Raw genomic sequence first — 17,306 nt, 5'->3', positions numbered from 1 at the left:
ACTCTGGGCAAGTCACTTAACCCTGATTGCCTACACACACAAGAACATGGGGTGCTTTTTTAGTAAATAAGGAGCTGTATGGTTAGAAGCAAATCATTAAACTTGTTTTCTCATTTGTCAAATAGGTTTAATAATACTTTGCAAAACTTGACCCTCAGTATGTGACCTTTTATTAGTAGTCAAAGAAGGAAAATAATAATAATAGCTATCTTTTTTATACTGCCTCAAAGTTTGCAAAGCACTTTTTATATTAACTCATTTGATCCTCATAACCACTCTGTCATGTAGGTGCTGTGGTTTCCATTTTACAGATGATCAAACTGAGGCAGACAGAGGTTGAGTTAAAATTACCTGCCCAGACACAAATTTTGTTGATTGTAAATCCAGCACTGTGCACTGCAGCCCCCAGACTAAAGAGAGATGGGGAGGGGCACTCATTTGAAGCAGTTTGTGAATGTTAATATGTAAACACACATAATATATGCATGTGTATAGTTAAATATACATATATATGTATATACACATATACGTGTGAATGTATACATATGTATATATTTGAAAACTTTATAGATTTTTTTGTCATTCTGTGTATTTTTATTTTACACATTTAAAAACATTATTCTGAGAAAGGTTAGGAATCCCTGCAAGTTGGAGTAGATGCCCATAATAATAACTAATTAACATTTATGGAAGGTGGATCCTATACTTATCCCCATCTTATAAATGCTGAAACTGTAGCTGGAAAAATTGTTTGAGGCTGGATTGGAATTCAAGTCTTTCTGACTCCATTAAAGGATCTTGAACTACTGAGTCACTTAACTATCTCTCCCTCAATTTGAATAGCCTTCTCCAGCTCATCACCTTGATCCCATTTTCCCAGATCCCCCTCTATAGTTTAGTTTTTGCCCACCTCAATTCTCTCACTTTCCTCCAACCTCATCATTTGTTATTTAGATTTTTCAGTCATGTCTGATGCTTTGGGACTCCATTTGGGGTTTTCTTGGTAAAAATAACAGAATAGTTTGCCATTTCCTTTTCCAGATCTTTTTACAGATGGGTAACTAAGTTACTAAGATAGTAATTACAGATGAGGAAACTAAGGCAAACTGATTTCAGTGACTGCCCAGTGTCTGAAGCCAACCTGGCTTTCTATGTGCCAACCAGCTGTCCCTAAGCTCACCATAAGCACTTTTTTTTTCTATTCCTGCCCTTTCTTTTTCTCTAAAATCCTCCTCTTGTCCTTTTGCCCATTTCCTCTAAAACCCTCTGCTTGTTCCAGGGTCCTTGTCCATATGTGTCAATCCAAACTTCACTCTTCCCAGGCTTTCACCTCTACAATTTCAGGAAATCAAAGGAGAGGTATCGTGGGATGGAGTTGAAAGAGGAAAGAGGAAGGGGAACAAGAACTGAAAGCTTAAGGTGAATGGAAGATTGTAGAGCTGAAAGGTCCCGAGAGATAAACACCATTATTTTGCCCATTTGGATGTCTTGAGAGAAGGTGATTTGCCCAAGAGTGCACAAGTCAATGTGAAGCTGGCCAGGTCAACATTTGAATCCACGTCTTCTGACTGGGCAGCTACATGGTGCCATAGTGCACAGAGTACCTAGAATCGAGAAAACTCATCTCCACGAGTTCAAATGTAACTTCAGACCCTGTGACCCTGGGCAAGTCACTTCACCCCATTTGCCTCAGTTTCCCCATCTGTAAAATGAGCTGGATTAGGAAATGGCAAACCCTCCAGTATCTTTGCCAAGAAAACCCCCAAACAGACTCACAAAGAGAAAGAACTGATCAATGACCACCCCCTCTTTCTGCCATCCACACTGCCCTGGATTTCTTAGGTCTTGCTTGTATACATATACCTTCTTCAGAGGAGCCAGCCCAGAGAAAGAGACATCAGAGACAATAACATTGCACATTTTAATGCACTTCCAGAAATTGAGTTTAAAGAGAATGTGCAAGTGGGGAAACACAGTACCGGGGAAAGGAGAGATTGCACTGAGCTAAGCTCCCCCAGACACCCAAGAGAACCGCCCCCCCAACACCGACTGTCTCTTTTGTCCTCCTCTATTGTCCTTCTTCCTCTCTTCATTTTGCAGCACCAGCTCCCTCTGCCCTCCTGGTATCAGTTATCTACAATACCAAGCTCGTTTTCCATCGGGGACTACAGGGCCAGAGTAAATCTTCACCATAACTTGAAATATAAATACATATAACTAGAAATTCTTTCCCCTGGGGTAAAAGAGTTGGGGGGAAGGGACCCAAGAGAGTCTAAACTACTTCCTCTGAAGGCCTGAGAGTAGAAAGGCCTTGAGAGGGATGTCAATGGTGATAGAAGCCTTGTGGGAGGAAGCCGGAGGCTAGGGGAGAGTGGCTTGTGATCCAAGGACAGGCAGATGAAAAGCTTTGGGGATATTTGGTCTCTGGGCTACCATGGAAGCACATCCTTGGATGTCAGTACCCAGGAAGCAAAGCCCCGGAGGCTCTTGGGAGGCCAGGCTGGATGGAGTGTTGTTTTCCAGGTAATCTTGTCAGGAATCTTAGTAATAGTGGAGAGAATATTGAACAGGAGAGATGAGGGTAAAGACAAATGCAGGGAGGCTGTCAGGCTCCTCTGTCCCTTTCATCCCTCCCCTACTTCCTTAGGCGAGGCTTTCCCTCCCTAACACACAATCTCATCCCTGGACTTCTCCCAGCCATCCTCGGACTGAGCACAGATCTCAGGACTCACTTAGTAGAGAACATCCTCAAAATCCAGCTGTAGATAGCGAAGGAGGCAGGGAGGCAAAGGCAACTGAGGCAGCGCCTGGGACAAGCAAGCAGCCAGGTGAGATCGGAGAGCGTGGCGACTCAGGTGTTTTAGGGATCTCGGCCGACCCACCAAGGTGAAGAGGGAAGAGTAGAAATCTTGATGCTTCTGGATTGGTTCAGAACAAAATTTGAAATTACCGAGCTGAGGTGGAAGGAGCAGTTCATAGAGGGTGAAAAAGGGATAAAACTTGGAGCCAGAGAGGGCCACCAAGACCACATATTTCATCCCTATATTTTACAGAGGAGGAAATTCAGGGCCAATGATGAAGGGGTTCATGGGGATAGTAAAGGGATGGGGATTTGAATTCAGAATTTAATTCATTCCATTTTTGGCTATGGTGAAAATCTCTACCAAAATCATTCAAAAAGTGAAAAGAGCAGAACCAGGAGAATAATTTACAAAATAACAATAGTATGGGGAAACCTTGGAATCCTGATCAGCCACAATTTTGGAGGACTCCCAACAAAGCTCACAACCGAGCTCCAGGTAGAGAGCTGATAAACTCAGGACATACCGAAACATGGCCATATTTGACTTCTCAGTGTTGGGACAAAAAAGAAAGAGGAAGAGAATTCACAATTAAAAATAAAATACAATTGAACTTTAAAAAGTCTTTTGCAGATAGGGAGTATTCATGAGGGTTTCTAGAGACTTGAGATCAGTTTCATGGAGCCTCTATGTGAAGAGTGCTCCTAGATTTGGAAAGAGCTCTGTGTCTAAAATACTAACAATCTCTTTGGAGAATCTAAATTTCATAGTGCCCCACCTCCATCAGGGAATCTTAATCCAAGGTCAATTGACTTGTTTTTCTCTTTCTGAAATAATCAGGGTTAAGTGACTTGTCTAGGGTCACATAACTAGTAAGTGTCTGAGACCAAATTTGGACTCAGATTTTCCCAATTCCAGGACTGGTGCTTTAACCACTTACCATTTACTTACATACATACATACATACATACATACATACAAAACTGATCGGTTTCCTTTCTAATTATATATGTATATGTATATATATATATATATATATATATATATATATACATATATATATATAATGCATTTAGAAGCATTATTCTGATACCCAGAGTACCAGAAAAGTCCATTAACCCAAAAAGCTCCGCTCTAGAAGGTTCCCCTTGGGGCTGGATTGAGCAGTTTTGTGTTCCCAGGATTAAGTCATCTCCTGGTTAATCCCTGATTGTGACTGACCTGGAGGACTTCAGGGGGTATAAGGTCCACTGCATCCCCTGGCAGCTTTACAAGACTATAGGTATTCATCAGAACCTCAATTATCCGGGGAAATTCACACCAGCGTTCCAACACCTGGGAAGGAAAACAGAAAGGCAAAAACCAAACTGTGTTCATCAAGATACTATACCTCCTATGCTAACCCACAACTATTACACCTCCTTTCTGCAGGGCTTGTGCCAGCATCTCCGCCCTATAGGTACTGTAGCGAAGCCTTCTCTCCATCAACCTGACTGGACACATTATCTCTCTTTTCCAAATTTCCCAAAGCATTTAGTCTGCATTTTTCCTTTGACCTCATCTCTCCCTATCTTGTATGACACTTATCTGTGTGCATGTTTTATTTCTTTCCACCTTCTCCCTTCTGGAGAATAGAATGTAAGATCTTTGAGATTAGGGTCTCTGTCCCTTTTATGTTTATAATCCCAGAACCTGCGTATGGGACCAAGCAGTGCTTTATACAGATTAGGTGACTAATAAATGTTTGCTGATTTGGGAGAAACTGGGCTTGTGTAGAAAAAGATAACCATAGGAAGATGCATTTGCTACAAGCCTGGGAAGAGACACCCTAGAGAGAAGGCAATGTTTTCAGAGGATCTTTGCAGATTCCGTGGAGGAGGAAGGCTTTGAAGACTGGACAAGATTCAGAGGAGTAAAGAGGGCGTTTCTGGTATGGGAAATCACAAAACCAGAGCAAAAAGGAAAAGCAGTAAGTTGAGCTGTGGGAGATCCAGCCCCTTGTCCCATACACTGTCCCAGTGCAGCACATCCTAGCTACTTTTGTGTCTACATATTCACATCTAAACTGGCTCTAGTCCAAACTACATAAAGTCCCAACAAAAACAAAAATCTTTTCCCCAAATTTCAGTTTATTGTAAAAAAACTGATGACCTTATAGATGACAGAATAATAGTACTAACTCTGACATCTATATCTCTTTAAGGCTAACAAAACACTGATTTCATAATCACCCTGGGCAGTATATAGTCGGTTAATTTTGTCCCCAATTTACAGGTAAGGAAACTGACGTTCAGGGAAGACAAGTCGCATATAATCAGTAGGTATATGGAATCCTTTCCAGCATAAATCCTGAGAAAGGAATCATATATATCATCTAGTTTAAACCCTTCATTTTTCAGATTCAGAAACTGGCTCTCAGAGAAGTGAAGTCCAAGGTCACAGAGCTCATTAGTGGAAAGGCCAGGAATAGCATTTGTTGTCCTTTTTCAGTCCTATCTGGCTCTTTATGATCCCATTTGGGATTTTCTTGGCAGATGATATTGGCTGGCCATTTCCTTCTCCACCTCATTTTACAGATGAGGGAACTGAGGCAAACAGGGTGAAGTGGTTTGAGCAGGGTCACCCAGCTAGTGAGTGTCTGGAAGATGAATCTTTCTAACTCCTGGCCCAAATCTCTACCCACTGTGCCATCTCGCTGCCCAAGAATAATGCACAAGCTCCTGATTTCCAGTAAAATGTGGTTCCACTTTCCTTCATTTTCTGGGAAGCCAGGGGAAGAGATCTGGAGATTTGGGAAAACAGACCCCTCTTTTTTGACCCCCTGGGACTTGAGGCTCAGAGCTAGTTAGGGTCAGGGGACAGTGGGTTACTCCTTGAAAGTCCCAGGTCTGGACACTAGGAGAGGAAGACTGCCAACTCCCAGGCTGGATGGGGTGGGGGGGGAGACAGGGTGGAGCTTATGGCCATTCATCTCCTGTCAATTTTCCCAGCTGGCCTGAGCCCGCCCATTCCCCCCACCCTCTTGGCTAGGGGAATCATTAGCTGTCAGAGCCTCTGTCAGATTACAGGGAATTGCTTGTCTCCTAATTATCTGGTGTTAATAGGAGATTAATTAGTGTTAATTGTTGATTTTCTTGTATTTTCCCAAAGGGGAGACCAATCTGCCGAACTCTCGGGCTGTTTAATTATTTGGTCTTGCCTGGGAATCCAGACAGATGCTTAACCGTTTGTGAGAGAAGAGGAAAGGGGGGAGGCAGGAGAGAGTTACAGTTAGGGTGGGAGGTGGGACTGGGGGCCTAGGGACAGGCCAGTAAGGCCCAAACCTAAGGTCCTGGGAGCTCTCCCTTTGGGCCTGCCATCCCTTCCTAAAACCATCCTCCTCACTTCTCCTGGGTCAAAAAGCTTTCATCACACTGCAGACACGGCCAGAGCATTAACCCCTTTGACTTCCTTCTTGTCACTATCCAAGCACTATATACTAAGTGCAGCCAACTTGGGAAAAAACTAAAGAGAAAAAGGAGGGGAAAATCACTGAAAATTAACCTTGCAAAGTGACAACATTTATAAACGCTCTAAGTTCTGATGTGGCTTCCTTCATAATACAGTCAACACTTATTGGTCACTTTACATATATTCTCCCATTTGATCTTTGTAACAACTCTGAGGTGGATGTTATTATTATCATCTCCATTTTACAAAAAAAGGAAACTGACTAAGAAAATTAAGTTGACTAGTCCAGGGTTATGAGGCTCAGAGATCTTCCTGGCTCCAAATCTAGCCCTCTTTTTGCTTTGCCTTTACCTGAAGAATCACTGAATATTCTACCTCTTTCATCTCACTCTCCATATCACTTGGTACCCTGTGGACAAGAGGCAGTATGATATAATAGACAGTGGAAGACCTGGAATTAGAAAGTCTGGCTCTGCTCCTTTCTCTTAACCTGGATCAAGTGATTTAATATCCAAGCACAGGGTTGGATTAAATGACCTAAAAAGTCCCTCTCATCCCTAAATACTGTGATTCTATTTATTTGTCTTTTTTTCCTATAATAGATTACAAGTTACTTGAGGACAGGAGCCATATCTTTGTATTCTCAAGGCTCTAGTACACAGTGAGCACCTAATCTATAATTGCTGGATGAATGCACAAAAAATTTGTCAGTCTGGTATCCTTATGTCAAGTTACTTTAGATTATGAATTCTCAGAGGACAGGTATTGATTAGCTCTTGTGCATGCATGCATACAATGCCTACATTGTGATATATATATATATCTCACACAGCTAGGAAGTGTTAAATATCTGAGGCCAGATTTGAACTTGGGTATTCCTGACTTCAGGGCTGGTGCTTTATCCACTACGCCTCCTAGCTGCCTCTACATTGTGATATTTAAGAAATACAGTTACCATATAAAACATGTAATTTCTCTTTTTACCCTGGAATATGTATAATTTGTCCATTTCTCTTCCATGGCCTTAATCTTACTACCAGACTAATCTTCCTAATACTTTTAAAATAATGTTCAAGAACCTGCAATGGCTCCCTAATGCTTGCCATGTCAAGTACAAAATCCCCTTCCTGGTCCTCTCTGACTTGGATCTATCCTACCTGTCCCACTTAATTCCCCTCAGGAATTTCCATCCAAGTCTGCCTGAAATTTCCCTTGCCTGCACATATCCCTTATTCATTTCACAGGTAGGTTATCTAATTCCTTGAGGCAGCTACTTATGTCCCCTTCTCTCAGTGACCGGGCCATTCCTCACTAGACAATCTCTTTTTGAACATCACTAGCGTGTAAAATGAGAAAAGTTTAAAATCCAAGGTCCTGGAGAGTAGGGATTTTTGTCTTTATAACTCTGGTGTTTATCACAATGCTTGACAAATAGTAAGTGCTTAATAAATGTTTATTGATGGATCAGTTGTTTATTTTTTGTTAGTCTTGTTCCTAGAATTAGACTGTAAACAATTTGTGGACAGAGAATATTCATATCTTCCAGCTAATGAGCAATTGAGGCCAGATTTGAACTCTGTTCCTCCTGGCCCCAAGGCTGGTGCTCTGTGTGTCTGCTCCAGCCCTTTATTTATTTAAAAGCCTCCAATAGGAAGAGAAACAGCATTGACAAATGAACCACAGTAAAACCAGAAGAATATAGGAGGGCCCAGGCAATGGGCACATGGGTCAGGATCACTGGAAGGGACAGAGAAGCAGAAGGATCCAGCATAGAGGCAGCTCAAAAATTCAGATCTGACAAAGTCTGAGGGAGAAACGTGATGCTCTTTTTCCCGGGGAGGAAGAAAAGCTGGGGCTTCATTATCTCTCTGAGAGCCAGTCTGGTATCCTGTCCTGAGACCTTGGACTAGGAAGAGATTGTTGCCATTCAGTCACATCCGACTTTCGTGACCTTGTGTGAGGCTTTCCTGGCAGAGATAATGGAGTGATTTGTTATTTCCTTCTCCTCAGGTTTTCTTGACTCTAGGCCAATACTTTAGCTCATCCAGCTGCCCTAGATCCCAGTTCTGCTCCAGGGCCCCACTTCAGTGCCTTTCCTACAAGAAACAAACCAAATCTTAAGATCAAAAGTCCTTTCTTATTTCTATCCAACTCAACCATACCCCTTCCCATCTGCCTTCCCATTCATTCTGCTGAGTCCTTTGGAACCCATTTCATTAACAAACTTCCCACTGTTTTCTTTCTTTCTTTCTTTCCTTCCTTTCTCTTTCCTTTCTTCCTTTCATCATTTTTTACTCTCAGAAAAATTTGCATGGATGATACAGTATCCTTGATCACACTGTAGGTTCTCTCAAATCCCAGGATAAGGAATTAGAAAGCTCTTTGCTTACTATTGCTACTTCCATTTCCATTCTCCCCCCCCCCAATCTGTCTCTGTCTTTGAAGTTTTCTCTATCCACCTATTCAAATTCTCGTTTCTATAATCTATTTGAGTTACTTTTCCTTTCTTCCTTCCTTCCTTCTTCCCTCCCTCCTTCCCTCCCTTCTCTCCTTCCCTCTCTTCCCTCCTTCCGTCCCTCCCTCCCTTCCTTCCTTCTTTCCTTCCTTCCTTTCTTCCTTCCTGAGCTAATAAGTGAAATAAGAAGCCCTTCTAACTCCAGGGCTGATGCTGCCCCATTGTCTTTTCATCCTAAAGAAAATCAGTACTTAGGCTCAGTCTTCTCCACCCCAAACCTTGCCACTAATACTTGAGGGGATTTCAATATGCACAAATCCTTAAACTTCCTGCCTTGCCAGTACATTGACCTCTTTAAACCTAATATGTCTCCACTCCACCCTAGACACTTACACGAATACCTAAGATTTAGTCATCACTCATAACTACAGCACCTTCATAATTCCTCTCTCCAATAATAACCATCTCCCTCTCTCCTTCCCTTCCTCCTCCCCTTCCCTTCTTCCTCCCCTTCCTGCCTTCTCCCTCTTTCTATGTATTGGTCTCTATCTCTGTCTGTCTCTCTCTCATTCCCTCTAAACATTTTTAGCTTCACAACAATCTCTAGTCCCTTATCTCTTCCTTTAACCTCATTTTTCTTTGACCTTCACAGCCTGATCCTATAATTAACCAATTCAGCTAAACTACATTGTCCTCCATCCTCCATGCCACGGCTCTTATCTTTCCATCCTTTTTCCACATGTCAGTTTTCAGCCCTGGATTACCCACATCACAAGTTTCTCCACTTCTACTAGAAGGATGGCAAATCCCTTTGAAGGAAGTCATCAATCCTGTCCAGTGGGTTCACTTCTAATGTAATCTCAACTGAGCCCTCACTGCTACCCAGCAAAGTGTTTATTCTTCCTGGATTCTTCACTCCATTCCCTTCTAAAAGTTCTCTTGTCAAGCCTCCAGGACCACTCTACTCTGCTCTTAGATGTCTTCACCTTCTACTTTTATGAAGAAAATTGTCTATGTCTTTTTTGGTACATTGTTATTTTTGTATTATCTCCACCATTAGACAGGGAACTCATTGAGAGCAGGACCTGTTTTTTAACTTTTCTTCATATACCCAACATTTAATATACTACTTGGCATGTGCTAGGCATTTGATGAATATTTTATTATATAAATATAAATGGCTGCTTGTAACATTATATTTGTACATTATAGATTATGTGTGATATCATAAATATATTATAAACAAATGCTTTAATTTTATTATGTTAATTAAAATGCACTTTTTCTCTTCTGATTTCTGCCTTCATACTAGGAGACTTCAACATACATTTCCATTCTCTTTCAAACATCCTTATCACTCAGTTCCCCAACCTACTCCTTTCCCATGACCTACTCCTTCATTCCACTTCCACAACTCACAATGATGGTCATATCTTTGATTTTGCCATCACCCACAATACACTACCTCCTTATTCAAGAATTCCAAAATCTGGGGCAGCTAGGTGGCATTGTGGATAGAGATCAGCCCTGAAGACAGGAAGACCTGAGTTCAAATGTGGTTTTAGACACAACACTTCCCAGCTGCATGACCCTGGGCAAGTCACTTAACCCCAATTGGCTGGGGGAGGGTGGGGGAAGAATTCCAAAATCTCCTTATCATGCCATAATCTAGTGTTTTTCTACCTTCTCTTACTAAAACCTTACTCTTCATCCACCATAATTTCCTATGATTTTCAATCCTTCAACTCCTCAGTTCTCTCTTACTTATACTCGCCACTCTCCTCTTTTTCTCATTTTGACCTCTTTGTATATACCATCTCAACTCTATACTTTCCTCTTTTTTTGACTCTTAAGGCTTTTGGTCATCTTGTCAATTGGGCCCTGCCAGCTGCCAACCTTGGCTCATTCTCCCCATCTTCCTCCTTCCCTCCTACATGAGTTCTGCTGAATCAAAGTGGAAAAAAGCACGAAACTTTTCTGACTGGGTCCCCTACAAATTTACATTACACAATTCTCTCAGCTGAAAACTCAGTGTCATATTTACAGGAAAAACTGGGGCCAATTATCATAAATTCCCATTTCTCCTCCTTTTCATCTCATGTTACTCATATGCTTTCTGCCATTATTTCACATGCAGATTACCTTACCAAGGTCAATCCCTCTACCTGCACAATCCATCTCATCCTGTTTTATCTTCTCCAACACTTATTTTCAGTTGTTCCTTTTGATGTCAATTACATACATAAAGTCATGCAAAAACATTTCCATATTAGCCATGTTGCAAGAGAAAATATACAGACAAAACTAGAAAAATGAAGAAAGTGAAAAAATATCTGTACTCATAGCAGGCAAGAGGTCATGGGTATCATTGGAGAGAACAATTTTAGAAGTCTAGTGGGTTTGGAAGGCAAATTGAAAGGGGAAAAATGAGATTTGAGGAAATTAAAGGACATGAATGTAGACATCTTTTTTCTTTGGGGTTTAGCCATGAACATGAGGAGACATACAGCTTGAGGGGATGGAGGACTATAAACTTTTTTTTAAATGTGGGAGACTTAGTCATGGTTATAGGTAATAGGGAGAAAAACAATAGATAAGGAGAGAATGAAGCTGAAAGAGGGAAAAATGATTAATGGGTCAATATTTCTAAAGAAATTGAGATGAGATCTAGGACAACAGGTAGGAGAGTTGGCCTTTAATGTGAGAAGGATCACTTCTTCATAGAGTGATCTAAAATAGAATAGTCTGTGTAAAGAAGGCATTTATGAGTTGTGAAACAGGGAATATGAGGTATGAGATTAGAGGTTGGGCAGGAAAGGTAGATTTGATAATCATCAGCATAGATATGATAATTGAATGCATGGGAACTGATGAAATCACAAAATGAAGCAATAGAGAAGGAGAAGAGGGCCCAGGATAGAACCCTGCCAGACACCCATTGTAAGTGGGCATGAGAATAGGGCACAAGATACTGAGGAGAGAATCAGGAGAGTGGAACCCCAAAAACCCAGAGAGAAGAGAGATTCAGAATGGTGGACAGTGTCAAAGGCTGCAGAGAAGTCGAGGAAAATTAGGATTGAGAAAAGGTCATTGGATTTGGCAACTAAGAAATCATTAGTAACAGTGGAGAGAGTGGTCTCTGTGGAATGATGATGTCAGAAGCTGTATTGTGGGTGGTTAAGAAGAGATGATAGGAAAGTGGGAATACCTCTGGTAGATGGCCTTTTCAAGGAGTTTGGACACAAAAGGAAGGAGTTCCAGAATGATAGAGGGGATGAAAGGACCAATTGAAGGTTTCTGAAGGATGGGGGAGATGAAAATGTTTGTAGGAAGTAAGAAAAAAGTAAAGAAAAAACAATTGAAAATTGGGAATTTGGAACTCAAATTTTTTTAAATGAATTATTAAATTTTTCCTAAAAACTATTTAATGAAACAAATCAAAATATATTTGAAACAGAAAAAAATTAAGTAGTTCTCAGTTCTTATGTTCTCCCCTAAATCTGGACTCTCACATCCCTAGCTTCATAAGAACATGGCTCTTTGGGTTCTTCTGCCAGTCTGACAGTTCTTCTCAGTCTCTTTTATTGGACCATCATCCATATCCTCATCTCTTTCTTCTTTTGGGTGTTTCCCAAACTCTGTTCTACACAATCAAGTCCCAAATCTTAAATCCAACGTTAATTTCTTTCCTGAATTTCAACCCCACATTATCAGTAGCTTAATGAAAATTTCCTTGGGCATGATCCATATTCATCTCAAACTCAACGTGTCCAAAACAGTAGTCATTATCTCCACCTCTAAACCTGTTCCTTCACCAAACGTTCCTATTTTTTTAAGGATACCATTATCTTCCCAATCATGGTTTTATTAATAACCAGGAAATCAACCTTGATTCAATTCAATACCTATTATGTGCCCAATAACTCTCTTTTAACTCCCATATTAAATCAGTTGGATCTTTTCAAGAGGCAGTGGTGAAGAGTAAAGTGAGCCGGCCTTAGAATCAGGAAAATGTGTTTCCAGATCTACCTCTGAAATACCATGGCTAAATGACTTTAGGAAAGTCACTTCATCTCTCAGCACCTTAGGCAATTCTCTAAGACGAAATTTCAGAAAAGGTACCAATCAGTAGTGAGAAAGGAAATTTTCCTTATCAATGAAATCAGAGACCCAGTTCCTCTCCAATTAGTTTCCTCATTTCTCTATAGCAAAGCTTCTTAAACCCATATGGAGTCTCATAATTGAATGTGAGGGCTATGAAATTATGACTTACTATCAACAAATATTTGGTTTGTATACATATTTTATACACATATACCAGGAGTCACATAAAAATATCTCAGTTGAAAAGGAGTCTCAAGTGGGAAAATTTTAAAAAGACCTAATCTATAATATTTCTTTTATCTGCTCCTTTTCTTCTTTCATCATCACCCTTCTAGTTCAGGTTTTCATCACTTGCCTGGACTACTGAACCTCCTGATTGATTTTTCCTGCTTTAGCCTTTTTCCTACTAAAACCATTCTCCACACAGCTGCCTCCCTCCCCCCTTCTCTGTCTTTGTGTCTCTCTGTGTCTCTGTCTCTCTCTTTATGCACATCCATCCATCTATCCACCCATCTATCTATCTACCTATCTCTCTATCTATCGAGAGAATCTTCCCAAGGACCAATCACTTTATTGCTCTGCTCAATAGTCTTCCATGGCTCCCCATTACTAATTGGTTAAAAAACCCATTCATCGAGCCTTGGTCTTTGAGGCCCTCCATGCTCGGTATTCCGCCTAGCTTTCCAGACTTATTTCAGATGACTTCCAGCCAGAGCGGGGAGGTCGGTGGCCCTGATCCCTGGCATTCCATCTCTTGCCCCCACGAAACAGCACAGGTCATTTCCCATTCCCCCTCCCCATCTTCGCCTTTCAGAATACTCTCCTCCTGTCAGCGCCGGAAGCCCCTTGTCCCCCCCTCCTTCTTGGTCCCGTTCCCGGTGTAGCCAGCCCCTCCCTTCCCAGAAAGCTCTTCCAGATTGTTTTGGGACCTCCGTATGTTTGTCTAGAAGCTGCTTCTCGGCGCTCGCCGACTTCGCCAGCGTGCTGTAACCTCCCCGAGAGTCACAGCTTCCCTCATCCCCTCCCGTTCCCGGGCGAGGGCCGGCCCGAAGCAGGGGCCCGGAAGGCGCGCAGTGATGAGTGGGCGGTTCCTCCCAGCGCCCCGGGGCCGAAGAAGGCAGGCAGGGCTGGCTCGCGGAGCAGCCGCGGTTCCCGCTCACCCTCTCCCAAGCCCCAGCGCCCTCTTCCCTCGGTACCTTGGGCAGGGCCCCGGGCCAGATCCGCACCGCGCCGTGATTGAGTAGGGCTCGGACCACGTGTTCCGGGCTGCAGGGCAGGGCAGCGGCCGGACCCTGCAAGGCCCAGTGCAGCGCCGTGTGGCCGCCGTAGTCCATGGCGTTGACACTGACCCCCCGCGACAGGAGCAGCTCCGCCACGGCCACGTGGCCGCGCCGGCAGGCCAGGTGCAGAGGCCGCTGCCTGTCGTGGTCTGCGGCGTCCGCGTCGGCCCCTGCGGAGAGAAGCAGGCGGCACAGGTGGAGACACCTGGAGGGGGCCGCCTCGGCCTCGGCGCGGGGGTGGAAGGGGACCGAGCAGGCGGCCAGGAGCGGGGTCCGGCCTTCGGCGTCTCGAGCGTCCGGACACGCTCCCTTCCTCAGGAGCAAGGCGGCCAGCTCTACCGAGCCCCCTCGAGCAGCCACGTGTAACGGCGTTTCCTCTTCTTCCTCGGACCGGCCGTCCACGCGGGCGCCGAACCTCAGCAGCAGCTCTGCACACCTGAGGGTCAGAGAGGGGTGTGTGTGAGAGAGACTCCTATTCCCCAAACATATTCCCGGCCCTGAATCCTGTCCAGAGCCTGAGCATCACGGAAACAATCTTAGAGATTATCTAGTTCAGAGATTCTTATCAGAAGATTAATAACCTTGGTTTACAACATATATACATATAATGGTATTCAAAATAATTGATTTCATTTGTAATTCTCTGCATTAAAGTCTGTGCTTTTAAAAATGTTACTTTGAGTGCAAGATAACTGTATAAATATGTACACATATATTGGATTTAACATCTATTTTAACATATTTAACATGTATTGGACTACCTGCCATCTAGAAGAGGAGATGGGGGGAAGGAGGGGATAATTTGAAACAGAAGGCTTTGCAAGGTCAATGTTTAAAAATTACTCATGCATACGTTTTGAAAATAAAAAAAAAACTTTAAATAAAAGAATTTGAAAGATTTTCAAGTAGAAAAAAAAGAGTTACTCTGAGATGGGGTTCATAGACTTCAACAGATTGCCAAAAGGTCCATGAAGGAAGGAAATAAATATTTTAAGTGCCTACTAGGTGCTAGGTGCTTTACAAATATTATCTCATTTAATCTTCACAAGGAAGCTGAGAACAAAATGCTATCGTTATCCTCATTTTACTGTGGAGGAAACTGAGGCAGACCAAAGTTAGTTAAGTGATCTGCTCAGACTCAGCCAGCCAGTATCTGAGTCAGCATTTGAACTCAGGTCTCCAGACCAAGCCCAGTCCTCTCTCCATTGTTGCACCCACCCCCTTCTACACATAGATGATTAAGTATCCTGCTCTAGTCCAAGCTCCTCATTTTATAATGAGGATGTGGAGGTCTAGAGAAGGGGAAAGGTGGGCCCCAAATCACAAAGAGGGAGAGTTTCTCAGGAGCCAGCCCTGATGTGCTGCCTGGCTGGGCACTTAGCCTGGTGGCAGGCACCTGGAGGGCTCTAAATAAATGCTTGTAGCTTCCACCGATGCTGGCTTGTCTCATTCAGTTACTATTGTCTGTTTATTTCATAAGGGGATCCATGTCCTTTTCCAGGAAGGGGTGGAAAAGGGGAGAGCAGATATTTAGGATTCTGAAGAAGGTGGGGGAGAGTGCTCAGAGCGAGGAGGACTGAAGGGCAGCCACTTACTGGAGGGCACCGGGCCCCTGGCACAGGTGTAAAGGGCGCCGCCCATCCTGGTCTGGGACGTCTGGGTCAGCCCCCGCCACCAGCAGCAGGCGGGCGCAGGGCGCTTGGCCAGAGATGCAGGCTTCGTGCAGCGCAGTGCGGCCCCCGGGGGCGGCATCCGGCCGGGCTCCCCGATGCAGCAGCAGCTGGAGGACTTGATCGTGGCCTCGGCTGGCCGATACGTGAATCGGGGTGGTCAGCTCCTCCACGTAGGTCAGAGACCAGAGCCCTAGGGAGCATTTGGAGAGCTTGAGTGGGGGTGGGTCAGGGTCAGAGCCCCGCAGTGGGCGGTGGGCACCCTAGGTGGGCAAGGGAGGGATGTTAGGAGATGGGAGTCAGAGAGCCCCTCCGCCCTCCGCGGTACGCCCCCCCCCCTTCCCACGCCCCACAGCCCCGGTCTCGGCTGCCCATACTCAGAGCTCGGATGTTGAATCTGTAATCTCTCCATCTCTCAGGGTCGCTGGTATCAAAGACAACATCCGGGGTGAGACCCGTGTCAGGGGAGGCCAAGAGACGGGACACGGAGGCCGCATCCCCGACCAGCACGGCTTGCCAGAACTCCAAGGCGGGCCCCGAGGCCGAACTGGTAACTATGGGTCCCTGTCCTGGCCCCTTGTCCTGTCTGAGAACTGTGTCTGCTTTCTCGACTAACCTGGCGCAGAGGCTACTCAATGGGGCTCCCCCCAGCTCTGTGCAATCTTCTGGGGACGAGGGGCTCCCCATAAGGAAAGGATAATGGGGTCTAGGGCTGAGGATAAAGATATGGAGAAAAAGAGGAAAGAGAAATAGAATCCGGGGGAGAGAGAAGGCTGGGGGAGAGAAAGAGAAAGGGGGGCAAAGACAGACAGACAGACCGCCGCTCCTCGTAGCCATGGATCAAAGACAGACAGACAGACAGACCACCGCTCCTCGTAGCCGCAGGTCAGAGACGGACTCTCCGCTAAGTTCCCCAGGAGCTATTCTGGGCTCCACATGACTTCAGGTTGGAGCCAATATTTGCAGGGTGGGGGTGTACCTGAGGCGAAATCAACAACCTGGCCTCCTCCTGTCCCCACCCCCCTTTCTCAGCTCCTCCTCCCCCAGCCGACCGCGGGTCCTCCTGCGCTCCCGGGCCCCCGGCTCCATCCCCGCTCCCTCACCCCTCTGGTGACTGCTCCATCGAGGCTCCGCGCCCCGGCTCTCGAGCAGCAAGTCTGCAGTGCTGTGAGGGGGGAAGAGCTCTCGAAGCTTCTCCAGGTCGCCAGTGTACAGTGCATTGTGCAGGACCATGTCCCTGCTGAGCAGGGGGGCCCGCTGGGGCACCCTCCGGGCAGGACAGCCCAGGGGCGGCGAGGGCCCCCAGCCTGAATGGAGGGAGGCTGGGGGCAGCCGGCTCAGCCAGGAAGACGGCCGCCTGCTCTCCGATTCCTTGGGCATGGCCACGATTCTCAGGGCACTTCTGCGGGAAAGGCCCAGAAGGGTGCAGGGCGATTTATGGCCATGTCCTGAGCAGATGCTGGCCAGAATCCAGGCAGGAGAACGGTGCTGAGAGGGAGACCATAAATAGCCCTGGGCTCAGCTGTCCTCCAAAGCAAAACCTGGA

General features: G+C 44.8%; 1 protein-coding gene across 3 annotated transcripts; it reads right to left on the bottom strand.

Annotated features, from left to right (window-relative positions):
- Window positions 1-1,902: 1,902 nt before the first annotated feature.
- On the bottom strand, window positions 1,903-17,258 carry ASB10 (ankyrin repeat and SOCS box containing 10). 3 transcript variants are annotated; one of them, XM_052000990.1, is made up of 6 exons: window positions 16,864-17,258; window positions 15,686-15,953; window positions 14,007-14,526; window positions 4,023-4,136; window positions 2,733-2,918; window positions 1,903-2,540 (listed from the first exon to the last, which is right to left on the bottom strand). In XM_052000990.1, the coding sequence occupies exons 1-5, from the start codon at window positions 17,138-17,140 to the stop codon at window positions 2,733-2,735; spliced, it is 1,365 nt and encodes a 454-aa protein (XP_051856950.1). In that variant the 5' UTR covers window positions 17,141-17,258; the 3' UTR covers window positions 1,903-2,540. The 3 variants fall into 3 exon arrangements, with proteins under 3 accessions (XP_051856950.1, XP_051856948.1, XP_051856949.1); XM_052000988.1 differs by lacking the exon at window positions 16,864-17,258 and adding an exon at window positions 16,138-16,823; XM_052000989.1 differs by lacking the exons at window positions 1,903-2,540; window positions 2,733-2,918; window positions 4,023-4,136; window positions 16,864-17,258 and adding exons at window positions 7,687-8,347; window positions 16,138-16,841.
- Window positions 17,259-17,306: the final 48 nt, after the last annotated feature.

The sequence above is a fragment of the Antechinus flavipes genome, chromosome 5, assembly GCF_016432865.1.
Source record: "Antechinus flavipes isolate AdamAnt ecotype Samford, QLD, Australia chromosome 5, AdamAnt_v2, whole genome shotgun sequence".
Classification (NCBI taxonomy): domain Eukaryota; kingdom Metazoa; phylum Chordata; class Mammalia; order Dasyuromorphia; family Dasyuridae; genus Antechinus; species Antechinus flavipes.
Note: the sequence above shows the minus strand (reverse complement) of the source record. Positions and strands in the feature narration are given on the sequence as shown.